We start from the raw sequence: 12,969 nt of genomic DNA on the forward strand, positions 1-12,969 counted from the left end.
ATGCATTCTGCAAACGTTACATTTCAGATTTGGTGCCCAACTATTCACCATCTTGTGTTCCAGTGCAGCTGTATTGTGTTGTGTGAATGGGCTTTTTAAAGCAGACGCTCTGATGTGGGAGGAGAAGCACCCTGATTTTAATGCAAGTCCAATGCAAACACAACAGACACACACACAGAGCAGTCATAATGTGAGATAAAACTTCATTGTGTTTCAGGGAACTCTTACAAACAGAAACAACTGTAGGAGTGGTGGGATATTGCTATACAGAGTATAATATAGCTAAATGGACTGTGTGAGGTTTTACAGTAAAGAGCAGCTTTGAACAGGCTCAGTCTGAAACATACAGTATATCAGGGTACCCCCAGGATTTTTCAATTTAAATTTAAGACTTTTTAAGACCAACCTCGCACCTATTCTGGCATGCATATGAATGAAATAATGCAGTCAGAATTTTAAAAACAAAAACTTTTTCATAAACAATACTCAAAACCAGTGGTGGACAGTAATGAAGTACATTTACTTGAGTACTGTACTTAAGCGGCGATGGATTTAGCCCATCGTCGACAGACGATATAGTTGTCCAATTGCCCAATCCTATTACAAACTCTATTAACACCAGATACAATCATATAAAACACAATAACGGAATAACATATCGAAAATATCTGTTTGACAACTCACAGCGCTGTATCATGTAAGAAAAGGAAAAAAAATAAGACCTTTCAGAACAAAATTGAAGACTTTTTCAAGTTTTTAAGACCCCGCAGGTACCCTGGTATATACACATAAATCCAAATATATAAACAGATGAATGGTCAAACTTTAAAGTGAGGGCTCCAACCAGAAGTCTTGAAAAATAAAAACACCTTATTAAAACATGCATAAAGATCTCCTTACAGCAACTACTGTATATCTACAGTTCTGTAAAAGTCATGCATATAGTATATTTTCAGCATCATTTTAAGTTTAAACAAAAGTGTATGAATGACACCCTATCAGTTAAAAAGAAAAAAAAAGGCACTTTGCCAAACCATTTATATTAAAATGAGCTCAGGGAGAGCTGAGAAGTTGAAACATTTCATTGCATTCACAGAAGCCCTGAAAAAAAAAATAACCAAAAGAACAAACAAAACAAACAACAAACACTGTAACATATCAACATTACTGCACTTAAGGGATTTACTTCACTGAGAAGGACGTGCCCTTCCAGATATCTCTCTGTAATACGTCACCATTTTTAAGGGGTTTTACGTTGTAACTGAAGGTCTTTTTATGAATAAGAATACTTCAATGCGTTATAGCTTAATAATTAATAACCTTTGGATTTCCATGTTGTGAAAATGTTTCTTTGGCTGGTGTTTATGTTCCTCCAGCATTACGGTTTTGTCTTTTTTTTTTTTTTTTTTTAACTTGTTTCAGGATGTTTCCTGTAAGGGTCTATTTGACCTCTGACCATCAGGGACATATCTGCAGAGCTTCTGGTCCAAAATCCATTTTTAAACAACATATTAATATTTACAACGCCAGACTTGAATTACTGCAAGAACACTAGTAATGTTTAATATTTATGCGTCCTGCTTAGGGATAAACATCAACCAGAGATTTTTCACAACCTGGCGACCCAGTAGTTGTTAGTGGTTTATAACTGATCTTTAAAGTGTGTGTAAATGTCCTGACATGTAATGAAAGTTACAACCTGTAAAAACTTTTAAACAGTGGTGCCAAATTTGTCATGATGCATCAACATCATTAATTGCTTTTTGTGACAGTGATGAGAAAACAGAAAAACAGAAATTTGCTCCCACTTCATGCATTTGTTTTAAAAGGGGAACCAATGGAAGCTTTATCCCTGCTGGCCAGCCTCCCTTTGTTGGTTTTCTTTCTGCCGGTAGTGGAAGAGGCTGGTCGTGTCGAGCTCACCTGCATAGCGAATAGCTTCTGCAAACAGCTTCACCACCTGGTACACACGGAAAAAAAACATTAAGCTGAAGTCTATCAAGTGAGACAGACAGACAGTGTGTAAATATTAATCAAGCACATCACCAGTTTTCCCCAGTGTGATATTTACAGACCTGGTAGTTGGTGATGAGGGGAACACCGTGGTCGACAGCCATCCTGCGGATGATGAAGTTGTCCTTCACGTGGCGGGTGTTGTTGTTGGGCAGGTTGACCACCAGGTCAATGTGACCCTCGCTGATCAGTCTGTGAAAACAAACGCGTGTGATGTAATCAAAGTAGTTCGACGAAGCTTTAGTAGTATACGAGGTCACGCCTTTGTGCCAGCTGCAGCAGCCATTTTCATTTGTGTTTGCGTACTTGCACAGTCCTTGTATGTACTAGTGTTGCGTACTTGCACAGTCCTTGTATGTGCTAGTGTTGCACAGTATACCCCACTGTTATTTTTTTAATTGAAAACAGTCCAGTAGCAGAATTTGTCAATGTTCTGTACCTGTTGTAGGTCAACAGGGTGTCCTCGTGCAGAAAAAAAAGCTACTTTTCGCCTCGCGCTGCACCGAGGGTGTGTGTCTGTGTGCAGTGCAGGCTCTGAACTGAACTGTGCACACAAGACACCGCACTTCTCTCTGTTATTTTCCTTTAATCTCTTTTTTCCCCTCTTCTCGCTATACAAAGTGAAATATGTCAGATCCAAAATGAACCAAATCAGATGGGTTTGGATGCCCACACTGTTTCTGCTGGCTGTGCAAGTAGGCAATGCTTTGTTTATAGATTTTTCTCATGAACTTGTTGAGCCAACAGTACTCTGAGTTTTTCTGCCTCCTAGTGGTCAAAATCTACAGGCCTGATCTTCTCTGAATATGTAATCTAGGGATGTTGTTATGATATGGCAGTGTTTTTTCTTTTCCTGGTTTTAAAAGCTGCAGTACACTAAAGTGATGTAATTTTCTGAAACTGACAGACAGTTCTAGCTGTTCGATTATTTGCCTTTACCCATTTAGTCATTATATCTCTTAGTCTATATCTCTTTTGTAAAAGCACCAATAGTCATCCTCACAACACTGTCACAATGTTGACAGAGGTGTCTGGTCAAATATATGGATATTATTTTGTTCATGCGGCCCAGCCCTAGTTTGCACTCTTTGAGAATTTATAGTATGTTATTATAGCGTATATTGAGTTATATATCTTATAAAGCAGCATAGCCTTTAAGTATAAAGATTATTTATGAGCCATAGAGCTCAGCCCTTTTAATCACAATATGTGCCAAACAAAGCTACATCTGTGTCTTCTTTCAGGCTAGTGGAGATGTCAGTTGCAGTGTCATTAAATGTCAGTAAAATCATGAAAGGAAATCAGCTTTCTACAACAATTATAGCTTTTTAATGACGTGAATAACAAAAGTTTAGTTTGTGAGAAGTTTTCTTGTTTGTAAGATCTCTTTTGTCACGAGGAAAAAAAGGACTACAAGCCTTAAATAACCCTCTATTGTAAAAGTGTTTTGAATTAATTTTGTTTACCTCTTAAATATCCTTTCCCTCTCTCACACACACATTCACACAGCAAAGCCCCGGCTTCTGAGTTGTTTTTTTTTTCATTCGAAGGCCTTTGACAGACAGCCTCGAATTAGGGCTGAATTCTAATAGAAAATATGGAGGACAGACAACAGTGACAACAGAGGTCATGTTCTTCTCTATGAAGAGTTGGCCTCTATGCCATCTCGCACAGCTGATGCCAGCCTGCCTGATGTGTATCTGTGTGTTGTTTTGATTTAGGCCTATTAAATTCCTTTTACATCCTCTTCTTCACCAGCTCATTTTCAAACATATGGTCCAGATGGCTTCATTGTAGCACGATCATGACTTGTTTGTGAAATCATTACCTCGAAATTGCAGTCACAGTCAGCCTGCTACAATTAGTTTATGTCGCTATAAGGTTTGAAAGAGGTTGTGCATTTGACGAGTTGTGCTGTCTTTTAACAAGACCTGGAAGTGCAGCCGACGAAAGCCCAGTTACGACCAAAGGCTCACAAACCAAAAACCGTTTTAGAACAGCGGCGTGAACTGGCTCATCTCAAGCCGGCTGATGGCATCACCAGCAACTGGCTTGTTTTAGAACATCTCGTGTTTCAACAGCCAATCAGCTCATGGCAAAGTCAGTAAACTTTCAGATTTTTATTTGAGGAAGAGCCATTTGGACATAGCGCAGTGGTCTGATAACGTTTTATTTCTCAGATTCACCAGCTTTCTGCTGTCAGCGCTCGTGTCTAGAAGAGATCCTTTGATTATATTATTATTATATTTTGTAATTTTAACAGATGACAGAACGGTAGCCAACGAGCTGTTTACTTACGTTAGCCTTAAGAGTTCAGCCATTGCAAACACCGTGGAACATAACTGGCAACACAGCAGTGCAGCTGTCTCGGACAAAACTAATGGTAACGTGTGTTTCAGGATAACGGGAGAACATTTTGGGTACGTTCTTAATGTAACGTTCTACCTCACCCTCTGGGTACGTTCTTAATGTAACGTTCTACCTCACCCTCTGAGTGTCTGTGAGCTGCTTCACTAAGTTAGTAAATTGAACGTGTTTCCTCCTTTAATCTGAAAACTTTGATGGCACCGTTTTCATCCTGGGTATTGAACACATACTCGCCTACTTCAACACACGACTCCGTTTATTGTTTTACTTTTCAAAGAGTTGCGGCGTAGCTGTGGCTGCAGGTCTCTATCTCATCTGTGTAGTTTTTATTGCTCCACTGTCTCTTATTCTAAGTTTGGCATTTAAAAGCAGACTACAGCACTTCTTGTGTCTGTCAGGTCAGGAAGACAAAAAACAAAACAAGTCCTGTCACGTTTCTAAAATTTTGGCATCGACTGGTTTATGGTACTCAAGTATCAGTGCATGTGACAACGCTGTGGTTAAGATCTGGGTTGGTTTAAAGACAGAAAACCGCAGTAACGGTTTGGGTTAAAATGATCCCTCTTACGAGATCTTTCGCGGATTTGGGGTTCCCTTGTAGACATGACCACATCTCTTTTTGTTTCTCACTCCCTATCACCACGCTTATTGATTTTCGCATTGGTTTGTATTAGAACGCTGCAGAACGGCGTATTGCAAGTAATTTAAACTCGCTTTGTAGCAAATCTTTGGTCTGAACTGGGCTTAAAATGCCAAAGTTGTCCTCGTCGTTTGAATGCTAAAAAAGTATTAGCCTAAGTAATATTTCTGATTGATTGTTGGCCCCGGCCAGAAGAAAACTAAGACCCTTCAGCTGCTTTTTTGATTCCCCTCAAACTTGAATTGGGTTTTCTCTGACATGAGACGTTCCTCATCCTCCCTGTTCAAGCCCTTTTTCTGGCTAATGCAATGACTCTGGACTTCTAAGTCTGCTACATCTTCTTTGATCTTCCCAGCATATTACAGGGATAATGAAGGGGCTATACCCTTAGATCTTAAGGCAGTATAATGATTAGATATTAGATTAGATATCCCAATTTTGAATCTAATGAATCACAATTTATGTATTACTTAAGCCTCGCCTCAGGAAACCATAAACAAGTCTTCGCCTCAGAGTCTTACATTGGCTGCCTTTGTGTTTTCATGTTCCTATGAATATGTCAGTAGAATTAAAGCATCAATTTAGTGTTCAAAATGAATATTTCCCAACCTCTTGATACTGGGCAAACTGGTGTCTCCATCCCTCTGAGAGGGCCAGGCAACTGGAGAGGCAGGCACATCGTTGGCAGAGAGCCAGGCAGAAGTGGCTTCAGTGGCGTAGAGCTGGAGGGACAGACATAAGACGACATTACAATATATTCAGAATGTCACAAACAATCGTTTATTAAGAGTAGAAGCAGGATAACTAGAAAGCTCGATCATAGAGGAAGATGTTTAAACACACAAGCTGTCGGTGCTCACCTTGAATCCCTCCTCTTTCAGTTGGTGGGCCGTAGACAGGAAGTTGGGGCGGAACGAATGCTGAACAGGAGGGAAGCACAAACAGACAAAATGCAGCTTCATTAAAACGGAGAAAAGGGGTGTTTTGTGCAGGTCATCTTTGAAAGTTTGTTTTGAATTTCCCCTCATCTCTTCATCCCCCTTTTTAAATCAGTAATCAGACGGTCCAATCAGGTGCAGTATGGTGCAATGTGTTACTATACACGTGTGTTAGCAGGGCTCTAAACTAATATTTTTATTATTTTTTTAATGCAAATATATTGTATTATAGTATACTATTAATTACATCCATGATCATAATGTTACAGTTAACTGTAGAGTTGAAAATTTTGCGCATTTCCTTTACCAAAAATGCTGTTGAAAATGCTATCAACAATCAAATAATCATGTTTGACTTTCTGATCACAATCTTATTATATATTTCTCTTTAGCAGGTCTTGAGTAGCCAGCCAGTGATAATAACCAGGGATGTCATGATTCTCTAAATTTATGATTCAATTCATTTTTTTTTATTTTTTTTTTAAGCACAGATGCCTCTGCCATTGTTAGACTTTGTTTTTTAAAGGTCAACAGATCATTGGTTTATGTTCCAACAAGCGTTGTTTACATTTTGGTCTGTATCATAGGAAGTGTAATATATCGACCAGTGAGCTACACTGTGTCGTCTTTGTTGTTTTTTCCTCCAGATGCGCACTGGACCAAGTAGGTGGAAGGAGGGAAGAAGAAATAAAATACTGAGATAATTGCAGATTAAAAGGTCACTTTGATTGATTTTTGATTTCATATTGAAATTGTGACACCCCTGATAGTAACAAAAGTGACAGCATGAGAACTTGTCATTTGCTGACTGATAAGTTGTACATGAGCTCCATGATACTCTACCACCCCACACCCTGAAGGCATCCTGGAGAAGATCTGTGTTTGTCACAAACATTTTTTATCCTCATCGGGATGCTGTTGGCCTCCAGCACTGGTGTTCTGCAATTATTACAGAATAAGACTTTGGAGACAAAACTGTATTGCTACACCTGCAACTCTTGACTATAAATAACTTAATGTAAACTGTTTCCTGGGTGTATCATTGTCAGTTTTCTCCCACACTGGATCTGTAGAAGTGACGCTTCAGAAACGACCCAAATAAAAAGACATTTAAAGGTTGAAAAAGAGTTGCTCTTAATTTGCCAACACATCGCTGTTCTGTGCAGGATGTAGCTCATAGAAACAAGTGTTGAAACAGCAGCTTCAGGAAATACTCAGACCCCTTCACTCTTTTCTCTTTTTGTTGCGGTGAATTTTAGTTGACATACCAAAATATGATGACAGTTATTGTGGAGCAAAAGCTGGATTGCAGTACATATATCTAGTAAATCTTATCAAAATCTTTCCTCTCAGAGTTGTGGAGCAGCTTTTTTTTTTTTTTTTAACTCTGGACTGTCTGTTTTTGTCTGTCTCACTCTGCTGGGATGGTTTTTGCTGAGTTCTCTGACAGTACATGTGTTCGGTGTGACAACAAACAGTGACTGTTACATTCCAGGCTGAATAATTTCTAAGCTTACCAGGAACTCCAGTTGCACTTGTCTATTTTTTTTTAAACTGGAGACTCTCTCCTTTCTGCTCAAACATTTAAGCTCTGGTAAAAGTCTAAACATGACTTAAAAAGTAGATAAAGGAAAGAAGGGAGAAGCGTCTCTGGCTGAATTCTAGCTGTGTAGTGTAGATCAGCGTCTTTCTCCTCCCCCTGGATACATTCCTGTATTCACCACATTTGCTTTGGAAACTACTGGAACTACAGTTTTTGGAGAATGTTGAATGTTGGTCAAAATAAGTTTGGGTATTTGCCATTTATGCCATTTGTATATTGTTCTTTATTTTGGTTCTGTGTGGGTGAAATGTACCCATCTAGGCCCTGTTTGCAAAATATAGCAGCAGATATTGCAACAGTACTGTAAGGATGACTATTGGTGCTTTATCAGAAATATTAACACAGTGAGATCTTTGATAAATAATCGATCAATATAATGATTAAGTGGGTAAAGACAAATAATAGAACAGCTAGAACAGTCTGATCAGTTCAGAAAATTACATCACTTCACTGTAATGCAGCCCTGAAAACTAAAAGCCAACACTATCATATCATGATGTAACGAGATCCTAAATTGATCACAGTATCAAGTTTTATATCTCATGTCACAATTCATTAAAATATTGATATACTGCCCAACCGAATGGCAAAACTTTGCCATGTGCACCACATTACATGGAGGCTGCGTCATCTGAACAACACGGCAGTTGATTTACTTTACACAGAATCCATCAGAGCTCATCACACAATCACTTCTTCTATTCTTTCCCGTCAAAATAAAAGCCCCTACTGCACTACCAGCTACTCAATCAGCGCAACACTGATATGATTGATTGCTCTCAAAGTAGGTGTTCTTGCAGGTTTATGGGAATGTCTAAATTACTGCACATTCACGTATATCGTACGAGTGTTAAAATTATAATACGAACACGATAATGATCTGTTGAGGGCTTTGATGCTGAAAAAGAAAGCAGAGGAATATAATGGTGTGCCTTGAAGTTCTGATAGGTCTTATAAACCTCCAGTGTGTTTTGGACATGTCTCGTTGTTCATCGTTAATCCAGCTTTATCAAAGATATTTTGTGCTTCAAACTGTAAGCACTGTATTGTGTAGCTGTGAGCTCACTGTGTCATATTCCTCGATATGTCCCAGATCTACGAGCTTTGCACAACCATATTTAGCCAGTTTCTTCAATTCTGTCCTGCATATTCGTGGCCAACCAGGTTATCTGATTTGATGAGGGCTACTGGTAAAAACCTTGATCTCTGAGGCGCTCTCAGATTTTCAATGAGGTTAATGTGAGTGCAGGCTTTTACTGGGCCATCCGAGGGGTTTGGAGGCCGACCCTGAAGCCACTCCAACATTACGGTGCCGTGTGCCAACATTACATTAATTCTACTTTTCAAGCTGGTTTGATTTTCTATGATTTAGTTTTATTTTCAGTTTCCATTTTATTGTCATATTTTCTAGTAATTTTTATGAGCTTTTTATGGCTTTATTATCAAGTCAACAGATGAGAGAGGGCAAACAAGTGGTGGGGGGCACTGCTACGCATCATATAAAAAGGTACAAGAGCCCAAAAACAAGTCCTGCCATAAATGTACGGATAGTTTATGCACAAGAAGAAGCAGTTTGTGACGAGCACAACAATTAGAAAATGAAAAAATGAGACTGTTACTGCATATTTTAACCAGCGTTCTGAACTGAAGGATTGCCACGAGAGTGAAAGAGAAACAGATGGACAGGACGCCGACTGAGGTGAGGGAGAGACCACGGGGTTGTGGACGTGCTGGGAGGGAGACTGATACTTCAGACTATGACACTTCAGACACGGAGCGGAGGGCTTCGAGGTCCGGTCTCGCTCTGTTCCCACCCGCCAGAGTTTGAAGAGGTAAGACAGTCATTTGTGTGTTTTATTTAGTTTGACAGTATGTTCCTTAAGTTGTGTGATAAGTAGATGCTACAAAAGAAGAACGCTGAAATTATTTAGCTCTCATTTTGTGCACATAACATTTACTAAACTGATTTAATATTATTTCAGTCGAGGGAGTCAAGGCCTCCTTCATTGGGGTTATTCTATTTAACATACAGTTAAAGTTGCCATATGGAAGTGAGAATAAAGCAAATCTACATATGAAATCAATTTTCTGCTTGAAAATGATTCTTTCACAAAATACAGTTCGCTTACTTCTATCAGAAATGTTGTTTTTAATAATGACCAAAACTGAAGTGCTGATTTAAAAAAAAACAAATGAAAGAAGCTAGAATAGAATGTTTTTATGCATAAAAACTGAAGTTGTTCTTTCTTTTGATATATTCACTATTTATGTATTCATATTCTGGGGGGTCTTGAAAGATTAGTGAATTTGATCAAAAATGCTGGTGCTGGAAACTCAGAAAAATAATAATGTGGTAGAAAAAGAGTTAGAGATATTGTGTTCACCCCTGTGCAGTATATGAAAACCTACATTATTAGACTATAAACTGTATATACTATAAATTTGATACGTTTGCAAAAATGTTTGCCTCGTCACTGCAGTGTATTGTAAATCTGCTTTAAATTAAGCCTGTGTAAACAAAACTTTGTGCAACAGAGTGAAGAAATCTGAAATACTGCAGTACTGAGAGGTTCAGGGGTTGACTAAGGTTTGCTTGAAAACTTTAAAGGCCCTTAGTTGTGCAGACTAGTAAGGTCTGTTTAGGACTTAAAAATAAAGCATGCATTGCTAATAAAAAAAAAAACAGAAAGGTTCCCTCTTGTTTTGGATTTTTGATGATGTTTAACGTCTTTCAACTTTAAAATAAATCATTTTGTAATGCCTTTATGTTTTTAGACATTAAAATGACCCACTTTATGGATTCCACCAAACATAGTGAAAGTGCTGAAAGCTCCTCTCTGAGTTTTTGCTGCTAATTTGCAGCTGATTATGCTCAAAACTGGGTGGCCTTCAGCTTAGTAAACAATATGCTCGCTAAAATTACTGCTGTCTCACCCAAAACCATTGTGATATGGTTGGATGTCTTTTGAATATTCTGCAGCATACCTTATTAAGTCTTATATGACATTCGGGTTTCTAATTTGGTTTGCAATTTTGACACACAGCCTTGGTATTGGTACAAAAATTGTGCAGCTAATTAAAAAGAAGACAGAGGCAAACAGTGAGAAGACAGAGGCAAACAGTGAGAACCGGAGAGAGTGTGACGGAGACAATGACAGGAGCTGGACGACAACAGACAAGGAGACAGCGACAACTAATGAGACTGTAGCTACATACTATCTTAATATACTAATACCATTAAGTATGTACTATATATTCCTGTATATATGCTGTTTTTGCTGTCAGTATAGAGGAAGTTAAGGGAAACAAACTGACAGCGTATGACACGCATCAAAACACATCCATTACTTTCTATATTAACTCACACACCGGGGCATCTCAACACACTTAGAATTGCAGGTTGATGAACATCAGTTCTTCAAGACACACCACGGTCCTATTTTCCATCGTCAGTGCTTGTCAAAATTACAGAAAAGCAGCTGTTTTATCTTATTCATTCCCTACAGGAGCACATTGCAGCCACAGTACTTGTACTACTTTTTCTGTCCACACAATATTGACTTATTATATATGTTTTTGTGCCTAACTCAATAGCAAACAGTTGCTTATTTACAACATCAGAATTAATTTAGAATTGTATTTCTGGCTTCGTAATGAATGGAAATCTAATATTCGCACTTGTTCTATAATATCCTGAGAGAAATATTTGGCTCTTTAGCTGCTAAATGCTCAACCAAAAAGTTGCCAAGCTTGTTGTCTGCTGTTCAGGTACAGTTCAGAGGGTTTTTTGCTGGAAAAAAAAAGCTGCAGAAATGGTTGCTTAACTAAGGCTGGACAATCAGCTGACTGTCTGCTGAGGTCAGATTAATTAATTACTTCTCTACTTCATCAATTAGTACATTGTACATACATAAAAGTAATTAGTTAATAGCTATATTATCTTAGTGTGGCTATATTATTTTAGTACAGTCATTATTTTGGTGACAACTGACACATTTTTATTAAGATTGTAGCCATTATCAATAAATAGAGTTGTTATTACTCCTGTCCACCAGAGGGCAGCAACGACTAGCATCAACCTCTTAGCTACGCTTTTATTTCCTGTGGGTTAGACAGTAGGATTTAGTAAAAGAAGACCCACAGAAAGCCGGATATGTTAACCAAGCATTGCCACAGTAGTTAATAAATAATTATATGTCGTACAGTTTATATTAAACTATTTAAAAAAAAACAGCTCACATCACCTTAACTGTCTTGTGCTACTGTAAGGTTGGGTGATGTCAGATCATAGATTGGAGTAGAGGCTTCGTTTGTTTGCTACATCTGTGATCCTCTGCAATCGTCCACTACCACCACAAGAATTTCAGTGCTTGTAATTGTGTTATTAATTTGAGAAAAGTAATTAGTTACATGTATAGTTACTGCCAAAAGTAGTGGACACTGGTAACATTCATCATGCAGAGCGACGTGTATAAATACGTAACAAATGACATGTTTCCAATACGGGACTGTACAGGTGGTAACACAGTATAATTTGTACACTATCAGCACAATAATGAGTAAAAGTGCACTGTGGCAACAGACTCACCATACTAACTCATTTCAATACCACCTGTGTGAAACTTTTTCATTCACCACCCTCAAGCAATCTTTTTCGCCAAATTAATCAAATAAAACTGTTCTAATCCTCCTACAGTCTTTCTCAAAACTACTGGCGCTGATTCATATCTGCTGTTTCTGTGTGTTCTGTACCTGTCAGCACGAAGCGTTTCTGCTTGTCAGCCACATTACGGTGCACATGTGACCCCAGGTACCTGCCTTGAAGTGGGCCCGTTCCCCAAGAGCACCAATTATACTGCTAGTGTTGTGAGTGCTTTGTTAAAGCTGCATTAGTCAAACTCGCAGTTTGGCAACCCAGGGTGGCAGCAAGACTTAATTACCAAAACTCTTGTAACGTGGTGTCATTAAACAGTACAGAGCTCGGGCTTAAATTTTTGTTCCTTTTTCTGCAGCTGAGAAAGGGGAAGGGAAATGTTTTTGCAGCAGGTTTATCCAGCATTGACGACTGAAGACTTGTTTTGACAGAGGACTTGTTGATGAGGATGAGGAAAACGTTTTCGTACTAAACTTAGTCGTCCTTTCTTCTTTTTTTTTTTGTCACAATGGAAGATTTGATAATGAAGATAATTGTCTGTTTGGATAGTTATTGACTGAGTTTCATGTCTGTGTTATTCCTCTTATTTTTTCAAGTATAACTATCAGATTAAGAACTTAGTATTCCTGTGAGACAAATTATCATCTTAGATTTTGAATATTGTTACATCATCATATGGCATAAATAGTGTCTTAAGTTTTGATTGATTGATTGATTTGACTTGATTTTTATATAATTGGGTCATGAACTATGT

General features: G+C 38.3%; 1 protein-coding gene across 1 annotated transcript in view; it reads right to left on the minus strand.

Annotated features, from left to right (window-relative positions):
- Window positions 1-1,723: 1,723 nt before the first annotated feature.
- The window catches only part of cps1 (carbamoyl-phosphate synthase 1, mitochondrial), a 75,123-nt gene continuing 63,877 nt past the window's right edge, over window positions 1,724-12,969 (minus strand). Inside the window, exons 35-38 of the mRNA XM_084725339.1 lie at window positions 5,881-5,940; window positions 5,630-5,742; window positions 2,076-2,205; window positions 1,724-1,960 (exon numbers count right to left, since the gene is read on the minus strand). Coding sequence (XP_084581465.1) covers window positions 1,847-1,960; window positions 2,076-2,205; window positions 5,630-5,742; window positions 5,881-5,940 — 417 coding nt within the window. The 3' untranslated portion in view covers window positions 1,724-1,846. The remainder of the gene's footprint in view (window positions 1,961-2,075; window positions 2,206-5,629; window positions 5,743-5,880; window positions 5,941-12,969) is intronic.

This window comes from Lutjanus erythropterus, chromosome 8, assembly GCF_056507025.1.
Source record: "Lutjanus erythropterus isolate fLutEry1 chromosome 8, fLutEry1.hap2, whole genome shotgun sequence".
Taxonomy (NCBI): domain Eukaryota; kingdom Metazoa; phylum Chordata; class Actinopteri; order Lutjaniformes; family Lutjanidae; genus Lutjanus; species Lutjanus erythropterus.